The 19,534-nt window shown below is 49.2% G+C and overlaps 1 protein-coding gene across 11 annotated transcripts in view; it reads right to left on the bottom strand.

Moving 5' to 3' along the window:
- Positions 1-19,534, bottom strand: part of ZNF280D (zinc finger protein 280D) — an 896,727-nt gene that overhangs the window by 76,596 nt on the left and 800,597 nt on the right. For 4 of the 11 annotated variants that reach the window (XM_085644120.1, XM_085644119.1, XM_085644122.1 and 1 more), the window contains one exon: positions 16,946-17,030. The exons of the other annotated variants lie outside the window; for them this stretch is intronic. In XM_085644120.1, coding sequence (XP_085500246.1) covers positions 16,946-17,030 — 85 coding nt within the window. The remainder of the gene's footprint in view (positions 1-16,945; positions 17,031-19,534) is intronic. 11 annotated transcript variants of the gene reach the window in all.

The following is a 19,534-nucleotide window of genomic DNA, read 5'->3' as shown; positions in this document are numbered from 1 at the left end:
ATGGAGGAATATGTCGAGCGCCTCCTCATAGCGCTGTTTGGTAGGATGGCCTTTTCGCCGGTCCTGGTGGTTGAGCGTGGCGGCTCGCCCTGTTCCTGGGGCCCGCCCCGCCCAATAAAAGCCAAGATACTCAATTACCGCGACCGCGACACAGCCCTCCACCTCTCTAGAGAACATGGTCAACTCCGCTTCGAGGGGATGGACATCTCGATCTATCCAGACTTCACCATGGCTGTTCAAGAACAGAGGCGGAAATTCCTCCTCGTAAAGAAAAAATTGCAACAACTTAATATGCCCTACGCAATGATATTCCCTGCCCGTCTAAAAGTCACGCTCCACGGAAAACAGCATTTCTTCAACACACCGCAATACGTGCAGGACTTCATCAAGACCCTGCCGAAGCAGCCCGCAGGCCGATCCTCCCCACCCCACCGCCCAGATGGTAGAGGTGACACTTCAGACATTGAATGACGCACTGCTATTCAGCTCTTGGGGTGGACGTTGCCGACCAACCATCCCGCAGTTGATGTAATTGAACAAGATATTACTAGGGGGGTACGTCACCCTGCCAGGTGAAAGCGCTAACTAAAAAGCAATTCTTCACACTACAACGAGATGAAAATACATGTTACCACCTGAGCACCCTCACTTTTAGCCTTCTAGAAGCCCAACAGGCAAACCCTTACAGCTTTCTAACGTAAATGGGTAATTTGTTGTACCTATCGCACCCTGTTGAGGCGGTGGAACTGGTTTTTTTTTCTTTTTGGGAGGCGGGAGGCGAGGGGCATGGTGAGATTAGGTCACTGCTTTGGGAGGGTCTGGGGAATGTCCCCATGTCGCAACTCAGGGAGATGCACGTCGTGACGAGTTGGGGACTCAGTTAGGGGGGGGATTGGGGAATGTTCTTTACGCACCATTTTGCACTGTTCCACTTCACCCACATATGTTGATGTCGCTCTTTATAACCATACGAATCGCACTCTGCACCAATACATTTCTCCATATGCACCATACTCCCGACCCAGAACCCTCCAGTATAACTTTTTGACATGAAACGTACGAGGCCTGGGGAACCCTCGCAAGCGTCGCCATATACTGGTCTACCTAGACCGTCACAACATCCACTGTGCCCTGCTCCAGGAAACACACTTTGCTCCAACTTCATCCTTCACTTTTGCAACCTGATGGGCCAGCAAGCAGATGCTTCTCATCCTATTCCTCATATGCCTGGGGTACTCTCATTCTGGTAAAACACACGCTTCCCTACACCCCCATCAGTTTTTACGGAGACCCGTAAGGCCGCTACAGTATCCTGTGGGGATGGGTATCCGCACAATCCATAATACTAGTGTTGTGCTACGGGCCCAACACTGATGACCCGGAATTTTTCCAGATATTATGGGGAAAAAAACAGGACATAGGGTCTATGCACCTTCTATGGGGTGGAGACTAATGTTACTATCAAACCGAGTTTGGACGGGTCGCACCCGCAGCCTCACCACTACACTAATGTGCAACTTACCCTAAAAAACATTGTAGAGGATCATGATCTTATAGACCCCTGGAGAACTCTCCATCCGCGGACTCGTGAAGTTCTTGCTACTCTTCTGTGCACTCCTCCTGGTCGCGTATAGACAATTGGTTGGTCGACAAAGGACTAGCATCCTGGGTGTCACATGCGTCACACCTCCCTCGTACATATTCGGACCATTCACCTCTGCTCCTCACTCTCACGCTACCGCATGAAGATCCCCCTTCTTCTGGCGCCTCAACCCACAGACACTCCCAGACCCCGTTTTCAAAGACGGAATCGAGCAGGAAATATCAGACATCTTTCTCCGTAATAACGGCTCAAACCCGCAATACTCCACGCTATGGGAGGCCTTCAAGGTCACCATGTGTGGCATCTGCATAGCCAAAAGTGGGGGAGTATTAAAAGATATTCGCAATACACTCTGGAAGCTAGAACTAGACATTAAACAAACTGAGTGGTCTATACAGTCCACATCCTCCCCTACATTGCAAACGCACCCTGCTTACAGAGTACCAGGAGACGGCGGAACGAGAATGCAAATTTAGGGGGAAATACCACCAGGCCCGTCGCTACGAAGAGGGGGAGAAACCGGGAAGGGCACTGGCCTCCTCGATCCGACCCCCTGCTTTGCTAACACTGTCCTTGCGATCGAGGATGAGGACGACCTAACGCACAGAAACACTTTGAATATACTTGCTGTTTTTAAACGGTTCTATAAACAACTGTATGCAACCCACCCACGAACTCCAGTAGATTTCATTTCATTCTTTGAAGACACTGCTATCGCTTGGTTAGGAAACGGCCAAAGAGAATTCCTTCTTGCGCACCACGAGGATGAGGAGATTATCTCAGCTATTATGCAGCTACAATCCGGGAAGGCCCTGGGGCCAGATGGCCTCCCGGACTAATTTTATAAAATACTTCGCCATCTACTCATCCCGATGTTGCGACATGTCTTTGAAGAAGCTCGGGAGTCAGGCATTTTGCCCCAAACAATGCGCGAAGCGCTCATTATCTCCCTACCCAAACCAGGAAAACCGACTACGCAAGTCGATTCGTACAGGCCCCTGTCCCTCATAAATGTAGACGCCAAGATCCTAGCTAAATTAATTGCAAACTATATTAGCCCTCTTATGCCAGTATTGGTCCTTCCTGACCAATCGGGGTTTATCCCGACTAGAAGTACATCCCATAACCTACGCACTCTTTTTGCACTGCTCCACGATATTGACCCCGACGAGGAGGCTGCCGCTATCTTCCTTGATGCCACTAAGGCATTTGACTCCCTGGAGTGGGACTACTTATCCTTCGTACTACACGCATGGGCTTTCCCCTCCCATTCTTAGCCTGGATAAATTTACTGTACACAGGCCTTCGTGCTACAGTGATGATCAATGGTATGCGATCCTCTACCTTTACACTGGCCAGAGTCACTAGGCAGAGGTGCCCTCTGTCTCACCTTCTTTTTGCCCAGGCTATTGAGCCCCTCGCCGCCAAGGTCCGACAACATTATCGAGACCACACCATTACTTATCCAAGCAGACAAATACTTATCTCTTTATACACAGATGACCTCATGCTCTACTTACGACATCCGGACGTCAGCCAGAATCCCATACTCCGGTTGTTCATTCTTTTCGGGCAGCTCTCCGGAGTCAACATTAACTGGGGTAAATCCCAGATATATCCCCTCACCGACTCCACTTTAAAATGCACACCGGATTATCCCCTCAAATGGTGCGATGACACGCTGACTTTTGGCATAATCATCTATCGCACCCGTGAGGAGCTGATGAGAGTCAACTATGGCCGCACGCTGGATTCCATAACTGATAAAATCACGAGATGGATCGCAATTCCCCTATCCATGGCTGGCAGAGCCACCCTCATAAAGATGATCATATTGCCCAAGCTTCTATATCTTTTTGTCAATATTCCCTATGCCCCCAGTCGCCATTTCTTTTCGTCCATTAGGACTCCGCTCATACGACTCACCTGGGGAGGGAAACAGGCGAGGCTGCAATGGGACACCCTCACACGTCCATTCTGTGCAGGCGGGTTTGAAATACCAGATAAAGAGTTATACTATAGTTGCGCACAAGCCCAGTTTGCCGCATACTGGATGAAGCCCCCCCTTACATGACCCACCTTGCGATTGAAGATGGCTATATGGCCCATAACCTGTCTACCTCAGCACCCCCGCAGTCCCGCGTCGCCTCGCCTCTACTACTGTTCAATGCGCTTCCAGCGCCTGGCGTAATATAGCTAAGCCCACACAGTGCACACTGATGTACTCCCCGCTCCTTCCAGGGCGTCAGGATATCCCGGTTACACAGGAGGGCGGATGCCATTGACTACTCTGTAAACTATCCATACAAACATGGGGACAACTCTACACAACCGGACAATTCCTCACAAGCGATTATTTGTTTAGCGATACAAATCCCACCCCCCCTAGAGCGATTTTATCATATCAGACTGCGCCAGAACGTGAAAGCTATTCCATCTGATTTCCCGCAAGAGCCCCTTATTATGCCCCCACTGCACGCACTCCTGCAACAAACTGCCCCTGCACATGTGCTTTCACTATTATACCGCACGATACAATCTAACAGAGTATGATCCACCTCTGGCCTGGGGCAGATGGGAGGAGGAATTAGGACACGCGTACTGAGGAGCAGTGGACATTTTGCTGCAAGCAAACGGGAGATATATCCGCTAGCATTAGATTTAGAATCGTACATTATAAATTCGTACATTGCTTCTACTACACCCCAGTGCGTCTGCACTGCCTATGACTGAGGTAACGACAAATGTGACCTCTGCGGAGTAGATGGTGCAGATTTTAAACACAGCCTGGGACTGCCCGCCCATCCAACGCTTCTGGTTGGAGAAACGAACGGCGCTAGATCACATGACGGGAGTACACATTCCGGAAGACCGCACTTCTCAGCTCCGTGAGTCATTATGGTTCACCATAGGGAGTCGATGGCCCAAAGAGGGCATGCATAAAGTCTAACTTCTTCAACTGAGCAGAAGATGCTATGACCCCAGGAAACTCTAGGAAGTGCGGAGGTGGAGTATAAAAGTGGGGCCTCGAAGCACGAGGCCGAGAGGGGAAAGCCGAAGAGTAATTAGAATACTTTTTGGGTTTCTTCAACTTTACCGGCCTATGAAGTGGACGACTTGAAGCAAGAAGATTAACGTCTGCAGAAACTGTCCAGAGATTACCTCGGGATGGAAAATTGCACGGAGCCTTCTGCCGTGTTGCCAGGAGCTTCAGCGACTACTCGCCTTGGGGTGCATAGACTTTCACTCAGCAGATGCCTTGGGGGTCGTGGCCCGATCCCAAGCACAAGAGAGAAACTAAGTGAGGGTAACACACTATCCATTGTCTTTGGCAGTCCCCACGATGTTTAAAACCTGTAGGTTTTGGCAGGATATATCCCTTAACGCACAGGTAGACAAAGCTCAAAAGAGGATCGGCAAAATGTCAAAAAAGTGGTTAAAAAAAGTGGCAGAGGTGGATCCAGTCGAACGCCCGGGGAATATTTAACATGAGGAATCTATAATTAGAAGTCTGTACTAGAAGAACAAGTTACTTACCTTTGGTAACAATGTATCTGTAAGAAACATTAGTTAGTTAGATTCCTCACCTTAGAATATCCCCAGGCGTCAGGCTGGATCCGGAAAGATTTCTCGTCAGCAATACTCCTTGCGCGTCGCTAGGTGTCGTCTGCGGCTCCGCGTCCGTCGTCGGCGTCGTGCGCCGGAATGACGTCGGAGTATTTAGACGCCGCCCTCGCGCGCTGACGTCAGTTCTTGTACATAGCTTTCCGCGCCAGGAACGCAGAGCCATGCAAGAGACCGACACTGGTGCGAAAAAATCTAGGGCCCTAGAAAGGATAGCCTTAACCCTAGATTTCGGTTCGCAGAACGGGGAGGCTGGGTGGGTCGGTGAGGAATCTAACTAACTAATGTCTCTTACAGATACATCGTTACCGAAGGTAAGTAACTTGTTCATCTGAAAGAAACACGTAGGTTATATTCCTCACCTTAGAACAGATACCCCAGCAATACCAACCCCGGTGGTGGGTCTGCGAACCAAGATCACACCAGAAAGTCCTGGAGAACAGAATGGCCAAAGAAGCCATCTCTCCGGACTTGGCTGTCCAGGCAATAATGCTTGGCAAATGTGTGCTGAGAGGCCCACGTTGCTGCCTGACAGATGTCCTGCAAAGGGACTCCCCGTGCCAGGGCAGTAGTAGCCGCTGTGGCCCGGGTGGAATGGGCTCTCAGCCCTACAGGAGGGTCCTTTTTAGCAAAGGAGTAACAAGCCTTTATACACAATACGAACCACCGTGAGATGGTCCACTTGTGTACTGCCCTTCCCTTCTTAGCACTGACGAATCCAACAAAAAGCTGGTCGTCCACCCGGAACTGTTTGGTGCGGTCCAAATAAAAAGACAGCGCCCGTTTTGGGTCCAGACGTGGAGCCTCTCTTCCTCTTTCGAAGGATGCGGAGGCGGAAAGAAGGTGGGCAAGGTGACAGATTGCCCGATGTGAAAGGGAGTTACCACTTTTGGAAGGAAGGACGAGTCCGGAGGGCAACCTTGTCCGGATGAACAGAAAGAAAAGGAGGCTTAGACGAGAACGCCTGGAGCTCACTCACCCGTCTAGCCGAGGTGATAGCTACCAGGAAAGCAGTCTTAAGAGTCAGAAGACTAATGGGACAATTGTGAAGAGGCTCAAAGGGAGCGCACATCAGAAAGGTCAAAACTAAATTCAAATCCCACTGAGGGATTACGAAGGGGACAGGAGGAAACATGTGAGTAATGCCCTTAAGGAAACGAGAAACAACAGGGGATTTGAAAAGAGAAGGCTGATCAGGAAGTCGTAAGAAAGCAGAGATAGCGGATAGATAACCTTTCAAGGTGCCCACAGCAGAGCCCTGCTGGGCTAGAGAGAAGAAAGAGGAGAACCTCAGAAAGAGGGGCGGAAAGGGGATCCACAGCCTTTGCTGTGCACCATGCTGTAGGAGAGTAGGGTCTGCAATCCTATGATCACCCAGATTTTTTGCTTTTGCTTCATTGGTTTATGACTTTCCCCGGCTGTGGGCCTGCCAATCAGACCCACAGCCTAGCTGTTCTCTCTCGAAATTAAACACATGTACATTAGGTGCATCCACCAGTTGGAACTGGGCCGCCTTGTCAGTCCCTGTCTCAGCATACCACAGGTATCCAGGGCATCGGTGTACCCAGGGCCTACCAGGGGCTGCAGCATGTATTATGCCACCCCTGGAATGGCCGCCCAAATCTGACACAACTGGCTGCACGACAGCTGGGGCACCGTGGTGTAATCACCCGTTGCTGTAGGTGTAGTATTCCTACACCTAACCCTAAAATGGACACATGGATTCCTATCAGTCACTCCTATGGCAGGCCTTATCAATCCTGAAGGCAGAGTGCAGGGAATCATGTGGGACGGTGCTCTGGCGCGAGCTGAGCCAGTCGACGGCTTGCGGAACCAAGTCCTAATAGCCGTTCCATGGTGACGCGGGCCAACTACTTTTAAATGCATTATAATCCTCGCGGTTATTTGCTAACTTTGGCATCGCATCACCTACACATGTCGAGTAAGGTGTCATACGAATCGGAATACGAATCCCTCGCCAGTTCTGGCGACGGGGTTAGCATTCCCCCCTTTTAGAGGGGCACGACATGGAAGTAACCTTGAACCCCGGTTAAAGTTGACTCAAGCCTCAGCATCACAAAATGGATGCTGCCACCAGACACAAGTCTGACCTCCTGCTGCTGGGAGACCTTCCAGCGAGGGGAGCTTGGACAAAGGGTTTCCTGTCGAGGGCGGTGTTAGCACCATCCCAGACAGGGTTTGTGTATCCCAGGTAGGAAGGGCTGAAAGGAAGGTGATTGCCAGTGGCACCCCGGTGCTCACTGTGCATAGCCCGGCTCAAACCAGTTTCGGGGGCACACCAGCCCCTGAGCTGGGGCGAAGCCGGACAAAGGATAGGGGTGTAACCACCCCCCTCCTGGCTCCACCCATAGGTAGAACCTAGTCACGGGCCAGCCCCTTTTTCTTAGAATAAAGGTAGGAGCGAGTCCCCTTCCCAAATTGGATAATTCTGAATCTTGAACTACTTTACACGAAAGGAACTCTTGACTATTTCTGAAGACTCTCCCTTGTGGCTAAGGAGTAGCCACCCTGCACCAGCAGGCACCACCTAAGCGCTTGCGGTTTGCTGTAAGTCTCTCCCACGGATCAAGACTGCCCAGCTCGACGAGACCCGAGTTCCCTGCCATCTCTGACCTTTTACCTACCTCATCAGCCCAGGTGAGAGTCGTAGGTGTGACGAGACCTGCGGGACCAGCCATCTTCAGAACCTGCACGACGCTTATCTAGCACGCCCACCGAGGGACCCTCGAGTGAGTGCACCTAGGGTTTGAGAAGCCCTAACCCTGAGCAGCTCCAGCACCGAAGTCTGCCTCCCCAGCATCCCCGAGATCTGCGTGGGGGCCCTTCCGCTCCTTGCTGTTCACCGCGTTGTTCGACCACTTGCCGACCGGCTTGTGGCCCTCTTCACGACGCACCACGTTTGTTTCATCACTAGTCTAGTTGCTCCAGACTGGCTCTTGCTCCCCTTCAACAGAGGAGTACCACGGACCCTCCTGGTCCACTCCAGACGCCATCTTGACTCCACCGCGTGGGCTTGCCACTGCCAAGATCCGCTGCCCCATTCCTGGGCCCAGCATCATCGACAGCAGACACCTTCGTGGGACAGCTCGCCCTCCATCCTGGTCGCCGCCGCGCCTCCTGGTCCGAGGAACAGCCGAGTCCGACGTCATCCACTCACCTGGTCGAGGTGACTTCAGCCGGTACCCTCCCGGTGCCCACACGATCGCTGGCTAGCGGTTGAGAACTGAGTCCCCTCTGCTTTCAGGTTTCCTTCATCACCGATCCAGGTTTGGATCTCGCTGAACATCGACACTGGTCGCCTGCCAGCAACTCTTCTTTCAGGCTCCTGAGACTACAACGAGGACTTCCGACATCTTGCCGAACCTTCCACAGCCGCAGCCTCTGGGCTAGGTAACTCGAGCATTTCGGTGCTCCATCACAGGTTCGCTTTACAAGTGTCCAGTTCCTTTTACGTTTAGTCCCACTGATCGGATCACTCCGGAATCAGTAACTTTAGACTTTCTAACTTCTCCCCTTCCACTTGCAGTGTAATGGTTTCGTGCCCTCGGGCATTTGTGTAAATTATGCAACCAGAAGTATTTTCCTAAGAGTTTTGTATTGTGCTTAGCTCCCTGACTCATAAAGAGCCAGGGTAGTCTTGTTATAAATAAATATCCTTTATTTTCATAACAACTTGTGTGGTGTCCTTTCACTTGGTGTTCAAGGGGTATATGTGATGGTAAACAGCTGGCTTAACACGCCCTCTAGAGTTTAGCCTAAGACTGCTCGTATCCACGCTACTAGGATAGCTGGTCTATAAGGTTGACTTACAACCAATCATCAATAAGGGCTGTTTGGAATGATACACAGTGATAACTAGAATAGTGAGCACTACATATCAGGCCAACTTCTCACACATGCCACAAATTTGTTCCACCTGCAGGCGTATACCGTTTTAGTGGAGGGATGCCTGGCTGCCAGAATAACGTCACAGACTTCAGGAGGCAAGTCAAATGGCATCAACTGTCGCCGCTCAATCTCCACGCATGGAGGTGGAGACTGGACAGGTTCGGGTGGAGAACCGTCCCCTGCTGCTGCGACAGAAGGTCCTCCCGAAGAGGCAGGCTTGTCGGAGGATCGATTGACATACTGAGTAGCTCGGGATACCAGTACCTTCGTGCCCAATCCGGAGCCACTAAGATGACTTGGGCCCAGTCCCGCCTGATCTTCTTCAGCACTCTGGGCAGAAGTGGTAAAGGCGGAAAGGCGTACAACAGACCGCGACTCCACTCGTGACGAAAGGCGTCCCGAGCGAGTGCCGCCTTGGAAACTCCAACGCGCATAACTGCGGACATTGCGCGTTCTCTTCAGTGGTGAATAGATCTAACCAAGGCTCTCCCCACTGCCTAAAGAGGCCTTGCGCCACGTCAGAGTTTAGACGCCATTCATGATCCATCATGCACCGGCGGCTGAGTTAGTCTGCTCTGGCGTTCAGAGAGCCTGCCAGATGTTGAACCCAGGGAGATACCCTGGTGTTCCAGCCATGTCCAGAGGCGCAGAGCCTCCTGACAAAGGGTTCACGACCCAACCCCGCCCGGTTTGTTGCAATACCACATGGCGGTGGTGTTGTCCGTGAACACCTGCACCACACTTCCCCGGACAACGGGAAGGAATGCTTTCAGTGCAAGTTGGATCGCTCTCAGCTCCAAAAGGTTGATATGGAGCTGAGTCTCCGCCGGAGACCAGAGTCCTCTGATCTCTGCCTCCCCCATGTGGCCCCCCCATCCCAGGAGGGACGCATCCGTCACTACTACGTGCTCCGGTTGGGTAGGGAGAGGGATCTGCCGCTGACCCAATCGCCGTTCGTGAGCCACCACTGCAACTGCTTCGCAGTGCCCTCCGAGATCAAGACATGGTCGGACAGATTGCCACGATGCTGGGCCCACTGAAACTTCAGAGCCCGCATTCGCCACCTGGCGTAATGCACCAACAAGATGCAGGAGGCCATCAGCCCCAGCACCAACTTGACCGAAACCCAGGATAGAGGCCGAATGATGGGAATCAGATCCTGAATATCCTGGACCCGCTGCTCCGGAGCATAGGCCCGGAACTGCGCCAAATCTAGAACCGCTCCGATGAAGAGGAGCTTCTGGGAGGGTCTCAGGTGTGACTTCGGCACATTGATGGAGAACCCCAGCAAATGCAGGAGGTCGGTCGTAGTCTGGAGGTGGGAGACGACTGCCTAGAGCGAGCCCGCCTTCAACAGCCAGTCATCGAGATAGGGGAAGACTGGAACCACTGATCTGCGCAGATGAGCTGCGACCACCGCCATCACTTTCGTGAACACCCGAGGGGCACTGGTGAGGCCGAAGGGGAGCACGGTGAATTGAAAATGCTCCTGACCCACCGTGAACCGCAGGTAACGCCGGTGGGCCGGCAGGACGGGGATGTGAAAATAAGCGTCCTGCAAGTCCAACGCTACCATCCAGTCTCCTGGGTCTAGGGCAGCTAGAACCTGAGCTAAGGTGAGCATCTTGAACCGCTCCTTCCGGAGGAAGGCGTTGACGCTCCTGAGGTCCAAGATAGGGCGTAGGCCCCCTTTGCCCTTCTTGGGAACCAGAAAGTAGTGGGAATAGCAACCACGACCTACTTCTGGACCAGGAACGCGCTCGACGGCCTCTTTGGCCAAGAGGGCCGTAACTTCCTCCCAGAGAAGATTCAAGTGATCCCCCGACATGTGGTGGTACTGTGGAGGCATGGCTGGAGGGGTCGTCTCGAAGGGGAGGGAGTAGCCCCTTCGGACGATTTGCAGCACCCACCTGTCCGACGTGATGGAACGCCAGTGGAGCAGGTGATGGCGAACTCTGCCGCCCATTGGTGTAGCATGGGCCTGAAAGCTCGGACTAGGAGGACTTTGAGGCGGATGCTGCCGGGGTGGATGTGGACTGACTGGCACGTTGTCCTCCAGTACCACCTCGGCGGAATCCACGTCCGCGACCGCGTGCAGGTTGGTTCTGCGGCCGGTGGTTAGGCGGACGTGAGGAGGCGCCCCTTCCTTGGCCACAAAAGGGACAAAAGGCGGAAGTTAGCGGCCGCGGGGCCGAGAGACACAAGGACTTGGCCTTAGCCCGGGAGTCCTTGAAACGAGCCAGCGCACTATCCGCCTTCTCGCCAAAAAGGCGAGTGCCATCAAAGGGCATATCCATGAGGGTACTCTGGACATCCCCCGAGAAAGACGTGGACCGTAGCCAGGCGTGGCGACGAAGCGCCACCATGGTCGAAATTGCCCGCCCCAGCGAGTCCGTGGTGTCTAGTCCACACCGTGTCGCATGCCGTGCTGCATCTCGCCCATCAGCAAGCACCTGGGTGAGCCGTGACCGGGCCTCCTCCGGACACAGGGGCAGCACGTCCTCCACCGCATCCCACAGAGAGTGGGAATAACGGTCCAAGAGGCAAGCGGTATTCAAGGACCGCAGACTAAAACTCAGGGAAGAGAACAGCTTCTTTCCGAACTGTTCCAGCCTTTTGGATTCCCGATCCGGAGGAGCGGACGGGAAGGAGGATTGGGGAGTCGAGTCCTGGATAACCAGACTCTCGGGAGTGGGGTGTTGGGACAGAAAACTAGGGTCGCCGGAGCAGGGCGGTGGCGCTGTGCCACGTTCCGATCCACAGGGGGTACTGTGGAGGGCTTGGACCAGGTGCCCTGCAGAATGTCTACGAGTGCCTCATTGACGGGCAGCAGAGGCTCTGTGGAGCTTGCTGACGGTTGAAGCACTTCTGTGAGGACTCACGGCCACAGCAGGCAACTCCAGCCCCAGGGATTCGGCCGCCTTGCGCAGCACCACTGAAAAAGCTGCACCTTCCTCCGAGGCCACAGTCGGAGGAGAGATGAAACCAGCGTCCGGGGAGATGTCCAGACCACTGGCATCCCCCAGTTCGTCTGCCCAGTCCTGTGAAAGGTCGGCCTGTCTGGCCATAGGGCTTCAGACCCCTCCCAGTCGCCCCGCCATTCGATTCCTGATAAACAGGAGGAATAACCAGAGCCGGGCGGTAGATGAAATGCTCATGCATCGGCGTCGGATGCGGCGTCGAGCGGCGCCGCACCGGCCCCGGACTAAACCAGGGAACGGCGTCGTCCGGGGACGGCGCCGGGGGTGGAACCGGTGTCGGCGCCGGCGGAGGATGCGTCGTGCGGTCGACCGGTGCCGGCAGAGATCCAGGTCTGGATCCCTCTGGGACCTGCGGCGTCGGGACCGAAGTCGGCGCCGGAGTCGCCGGCTCGCGAGGTCGCCCAGTCGAGCCCGCCGGGCCCGAAGGCACGCCGGCAGGCGACAACGGCGGAGCCAGGCCCCTCATGGCCGAGAGGAAGGCGCTGATCTCCGCCGGAGTCGCGCAAGTCCCAGGGACCGGCGGGTATGGAGACTGACGCGGCTACGATGTGACCACCCTGACCCTCGACCGAGTCGCGCAACCGGCGAGGGGAGTCCGAAGAGCGGTGTCGCCTCTTGGACTTCTTCGAGCGCTTCGACTTACCCGAAGACTTTGAGCCCGACGAGCGATGATGCTGACTGCGGCTCCGCGACCGGTCCTTGGACCTCCTCCTGGACCGGGAACGGAGTAGAGTGCCGAAGCTTGAGAAGCTTACGGGACCGCTCCCGCCTAGCCTTCGAGGTCAAGGCCTGACAGTCGCGGCACGACTCCGCATCGTGGTCGGGCCCCAGGCAGTAAAGGCACCGGCGATGGTGGTCCGTCACCGACATCAGTCGATGACAGGAGTCACAGGCCTTAAAACCAGGCATCCTACTGGCACCAGAGTCGAGTCGACAGAAGACCAAAAAGAGTCAAAAAAGTTTAGTCAAAAAGTGACTAAGGGGTAAGCTCTTCCCGGATCGGCGCTGTCTGGCGCGGAAAAAAAAAGAACTGACGTCAGCGCGAGGGCGGCGTCCAAGTACTCAGACGACGTCATTCCGGCGCACGACGCCGACGACGGACGCGGAGCCGCAGACGATGCCTAGCGACGCGCAAGGGGTATTGCTGATGAAAAATCTTTCCGGATCTAGCCTGACACCTGGGGATAGTCTAAGGGAAGGAATCTAACTAACGTGTTTCTTTCAGATACATATATCAACATTACCAGGGAAAAACCAAAATAAACGACAACCAAACAATAATTGCAGAACTCTATACAAGTCACTGAAAAATGCATAACTAAAAAAGTATGGCGATTAACATGAAATCTTACAATACTTAAACTGCTGCTGCCATAAGCTACAGTGAGTGCGCAGCAGGACCTGGGTAGGAGAGATCAGCTTAGATGGCAGTTTCTATTGTATCAACAAATATATGTGTATGTATGCGGTGCACACCTAGTACTGTGGTTTAAACCAATTTGTTGCTGTAGTTTTATCAATGTTTGTCTATTCTAAAGATCTAAGTTTCAATGTGCTACGTAGTATTTGTGGGCTGCCTGTCCCACATCTGACTCAATACAACACTATCAAGCGAACACTCACTTGAGAAACTACGTGCACTATCATTCATTTTAAGTACATTGGCCAAAATAATAAGATAACATTGCTTTTGATTCATAAACAGCTATGGTTAGCCCAATGCATTTCGGGACGCTAAGACCCTTCCTCAGATTAAACATTTAATCTTCTTGGCAACCGTTTGGGAGAAGGATGTACTTTGTAACAATGATGTGACGCTGTAATTCCAGTAACAGTAGGTTGTCGCTTTGTTGTGAATTTTACTAATACATGTGTCGCCGTTCAGTTACTAAGCCATAAGCACAGTCTTGATCACCATATTTGTATGACAATGGCCCCTGAGGAAGGGACTTAGCGTCCCGAAATGAATTGGACTAACCATAGCTGTTTATGAATCAAAAGCAATGTTATCTTATTATTTTGGCCAATGTACTTAAAATAAATGCATCTGTGTATAGGCTAAATAGAAACAAACAATTTGATGTATTCATTTTGATGTATTTGCGTTGTCGTATGTATTTATTCAAATCATACAACAAGAAAATATTTTTGAACACTATTCATCCTTTGTCTGTAGCGTTATTTTGAACTATTTTTGATATATATGGTTGAGCTTGTCGAAATTTCACTAGATTTATAGAACACACAATTATAGTGCACGTAGTTTCTTAAGTGAGTTTCTATTGTATGCCAGCAATAAGATCTCTTGGATAGGCATAGAGAATGAGACCACAAATATAACTTTCATCCCAAGGTTGTCTGGCACTGGTCTTCAAAATGCAGAACAATTTTAAACAGACAGTTGGTAAAATGTTAATAGTGGAAGAAACCTAAAGGTGTTACACACTCAATGGTAGCATTTATAGAATGTATTCTAAAATGACATATTGGAGCTGTGCAAAGTGGCAGGTAAATACACTGATGCTATTGGACTATCTCATGATCCCATTTAAGAGTTGTTAAAACAACTGCAGAAATGCTGGCAGTCAGTAGCAGAATAGATTTTAAAACGATGTATTGACTAAATACACTGGCAGTGAAGCACTGCCAGTCCACTAAGTCTTGGCAATGCTCCTGGATACTTTTCTGCATCCATTGTCCAACACAGCTCATGAAAGGAATATTCTGCTAACTACTGGTAGGAAATACATTGGCTCACGAAACATTTCAGAGGGATGTATGTCGTTACAACGCACACTTTTACAACGCATGCACTTACAACGCATTTTTTACAACGCAAAATCCATTACAACGCATTGCATTACAACGCATGACACTACAACGCATTTTTAAAAACTACCTTTACAACGCATTCCATTACAACGCATACTACCTTTACAACGCATACCATTACAACGCATAATATTAAATTGCATTTAAGGTAAGTATTAGATAGTATAGGGGTAAAAATTACTTAATAAGTGTTGGATAGTATAGGGTTAAAATTACTATTCTAACTCCAGAGGGTGCAACAGTAGGGTAAGTGTTGGATAGTATAGGGGTAAAAATTACTATTCTAACTCCAGGGGGTGCAACAGTAGGGTAAGTGTTGGATAGTATAGGGGTAAAAATTACTATTCTAACTCCAGGGGGTGCAACAGTAGGGTAAGTGTTGGATAGTATAGGGGTAAAAATTGCTATTCTAACTCCAGGGGGTGCAACAGTAGGGTAAGTGTTGGATAGTGTAGTGTAATATTATGCGTTGTAATGGTATGCGTTGTAAAGGTAGTATGCGTTGTAATGGAATGCGTTGTAAAGGTAGTTTTTAAAAATGCGTTGTAGTGTCATGCGTTGTAATGCAATGCGTTGTAATGGATTTTGCGTTGTAAAAAATGCGTTGTAAGTGTAGTGCGTTGTAAAAGTTGCGTTGTAAAGGTTGTTCCCCATTTCAGAGAGTAGAAGGCATACTACACCTCAGAGCATGGAGGTACATAATCCAGAATTCCCACAAGTGATGGTCAGCAGATCAGTGGCTTAAGCCAGAGACATACATATAGTGGCAATTCAAATTCGACTCATCAACAAGCAAAGGCAATGCAATTCAATTGATCAAAAAGCAAAGGCACATAAAAGGGGAACACATCTCCTGGGGGAATACTAATGAATGCTCAATGACGAAGTATATCCGATGAGTACATTTATCACCCCTGCAGGAGAAGCGAAATTCTGAAACTTTCCATCCCAGTCCCCAGAGTTGCACTACAGAGAATAATGGTCATCTGATAATCTTGCTATAGACGTCTGGCCATAAATCTTCAATACAAAGGTTCGGATCTAGGACAGACGCAGTTCGTTGTTCTAGACTGACCATAGTGTGGTACCCAGATGTTCTCCTATTTGAATAAGTAGGCAGGAGGCCTCCCTGGAAACTGGGCCAACTATCCGGAACTTCTGGATGTGCAACTTGCACAAAAGCTTGCTCTTACATTCTGATATTGAGAAATAAATAAACTCCAACGATAGACAAGTTATAAGTAAACTTCCATCTCCAACAAAGCTTCTATTTTATTAACAACCCTCCTGCTACCTCAGAAACCTGGAAGACCAGATGAGTTCTTATACTTATTTTAAACTTCGTAACTGTGCTAATTGGCACTGCACTGAGTTCATTTGGTGAGTCATTTCAGTTCAAAATTCCCCACTAGTATGGGTGATGCACAAGAGAATTAAAGTGTGATTTTCAGGTAACGTTCTTCTAATATAAACATTGATTCTATCTGGAAACAATGTTGAATTTAGATTGGTATTCTTTTACTTCATATATTCATTTCACAAGAACACACAGCTTTCAAGTATTTTTTTCCCACAGGTTTGGGCTGAGATCAAATAGCAATCAGGCCATGGCTGTTAAAAACTGGAGATTGAAAACGGACCAAACATAAATGTGAACTAAGAAAATATTTGACCAAAACTGCAAAGGAATGACTTTGCCAATATTATGTTATCACACTTGCATGTACTACAACAGAGACTCACGATATCCAAGGAAAAACAAAATCAGTCCCAGTGCACCACTGAATTTAATATAAATAGTCACTAAGGGGTTTACAAAGACTGCAGCCTACGGAACATAAATTATAGGTACAGTGTCATCTATTCCCATTTAGTTTCTAAAATGTTCTTACTGAGGTTATTGAAGGAAAAGACTTTGTAGACAACAGAACGTAAAGGACAGAGTACTTCACTAAAGTACTTGTAGATCTGTACCAGGAGAAAACAAGTTATTTACCTGCAGTCCTAGTTCTCCATCATGGGTAGCTTCATTGAACTCATTAACACTGAGAACTCCTCCCTGGGTGAGATCCTGGAAACACCTATATCAAACAGAAACTACTGTTTAAAAAAATAAAAAACACAAAATTGCAAACTGCCTATCTAAAGACCGAATGTGTTGCCTTTAAATGCAAATAGAAAGATAAATAAGTTTTTAACTGGACTGAAAATAAATTGTTTTTAAAAGCAGAAAATGGTTATAGGTAGGGCAGGAGCCTAGGAGTCAGACATGGTAACATTAAAGCAGCAGGCTGCTGGTGTATCTCCAAATTGAGTGCAGTGACAGTAAATTTCGGCAGCAAGAAATAAGATTTCTATTTTAATTTCAACATCCCCACAATAAAGGATAGTGGGTTGTTTATTAATCTATTGAAAATAAGAATTTGATAGAACTATAACTATAGGTAAGTCTTCCATTTTCAGCCTGAAATAATAATTTCCATTTATAAGGTTATCAAAATTTAAGATTAAATACTACAAAAACGCGTCTCTTCAGCTTCAGACATCCAAAATTTCAAACACTGCTTGCATATCATCTAGACTAGTGACCCCAGTACCTGACTGAAGCTCAACTGAACCAAGACAGCATTCCTGTTATCTGCCAAGAACAATGAACAGGGTACGGTACAGATCAGTCAACTGGATTCACCCTCGACAAAAACATCACTCGTAAGAAACACACCACAAAAACCAAAGCAAGTCAAACCATTTCTTTCCTACTCCATGGCCTCCCAGACTCCACACTGGTATCCCTTTGGGGCATTATACATGTCGAAACACTTCTCATCCAGGGCCTGGAGAAATATGATCACTTCCATCCTGATGGATCTCTACTGGTTCCCATCTTCGAAACCAGCGGCATCATTTGCAGAGCTATCAAGACCAGCACCTCCGCTGATACTGCAGATAAGCTCACCATCTCGGCATACCCGCACAGCCAGGACACCGTAATACTGCAAACTAAAAAGTATAAAAAAATAACCTAAACAAGACCGTAGCACCCAGGATCTGGAACAACGTCGCTGTATCCATCAGAATAGCCCCAATGCCCATTTAATAAAGAGTTGAAGAGACTCCTCTTCAAATGACCCACCATCAATGCATTAGTGGTCGGGGTCTTCGTCAGGACAAATTCTTGGGGTGAGCACTTGTGTAAGGAAGGACGGGCAATGTACGATCCTTAATGGGCTCTCAAGAAGCTCCTGAAAATTTCTGTCGCTTATCTTGCAAATGGGGTAGTAATTCTCCCGGTGCAAAAGATGGAGTGAATCCAGATCAGGGTCTCCTCAACGTGGCTGGGTAGCTCGAACAAAGGATCGTACATTGCCCGTCCTTCCTTACACAAGTGCTCACCACAAGAATTTGTCCTGACGAAGACCCCGACGTAAGGACACCACTCACCCTCCATCTTGCTGGGGTCGACACGTAGACCGTTTTACCCAAACACCCACGAGCTCATAGAATGGAATAAATCAATTGAAAACGTACCTATGAGCAATGTGTGTATAGGAACTAACAGACCTTTAATAGGCTGGAAAGGTCATTTTGTATATAATTTGAATTGTGTCTTTGTCACAACACCTTTACCCTGCCCCTCACTCGCCAATCCACTACCATTACCCCATCTTCCTTTCTTCTCACACTGAGAGCACTGTGAATACTTTATGTACTACCAATGTTTTGGAACTAATACATTGCGACCCATTAATGCTTTGATTGACAATCACATTTAATGCTGGTGTTACCAATGGAAATTAAATTTCTGTTTTTGAATTTGCTTTTGAATCTATAGTGGTGAATTGTTTTCTGTTGTAATTCTTATGAGAAATAGAACTACCACCTCGACCATTCTTTTCAACCTACTGTAATACTGACCCGGGCCGGGTAGTTTTTTCTTGGGGTCCACCCCGTAAAAACTTATCACAGTAACAGTATAAGGGGATAGTAAATTCATTGCGTCCTCATTGTCATCTTCATTGTGTGACATGTGTTAGAGGCCTAAAACGCATTGGAATCATAAGCTAAAACGGCATCCAACCTCCAATAACAAGGAAGCTGAGACAAGAGAACAGTAGGGGAATCAAGCACTACTGGAGTTGAGACAGGTGCTGAGCTGGGCACAGCTGGTAGGACCTGTGGCATAGAATTCAGTGCAAGGCCTTTTGCCAGCTGAGGCAGAATGAAGTCAAGTTACCACTAACCTTTAGAGGCAGCAAAGTCGAGATGTTAGGGATCTAGAACTTTTATTTAAAAGAGATTTTACATACTGGATTATTTTATAAAATAAACACTGTTCCAACATAATCTACGGGGCTATTTTCAGATCAACTAGTCAATGAGTCAATTATACAATATAGCAATCCTACTACAATATGTTTGGCCCTCTGCTACAGAGGATTATTATTCTTTGCACAACATGGATACTCAGTGTGCTGAAAGCATGCCTAGTGGTTACCCAACATCCGTGAATTGATGAAGCCCAGAGGTAATAGCGGATCAGCCCAAAAATGTTGGCATTTCTTATGAGCTAGGTGGGAAAGTCAGA

This window comes from Triturus cristatus, chromosome 3_1, assembly GCF_964204655.1.
Source record: "Triturus cristatus chromosome 3_1, aTriCri1.1, whole genome shotgun sequence".
Lineage (NCBI taxonomy): Eukaryota > Metazoa > Chordata > Amphibia > Caudata > Salamandridae > Triturus > Triturus cristatus.
Note: the sequence above shows the minus strand (reverse complement) of the source record. Positions and strands in the feature narration are given on the sequence as shown.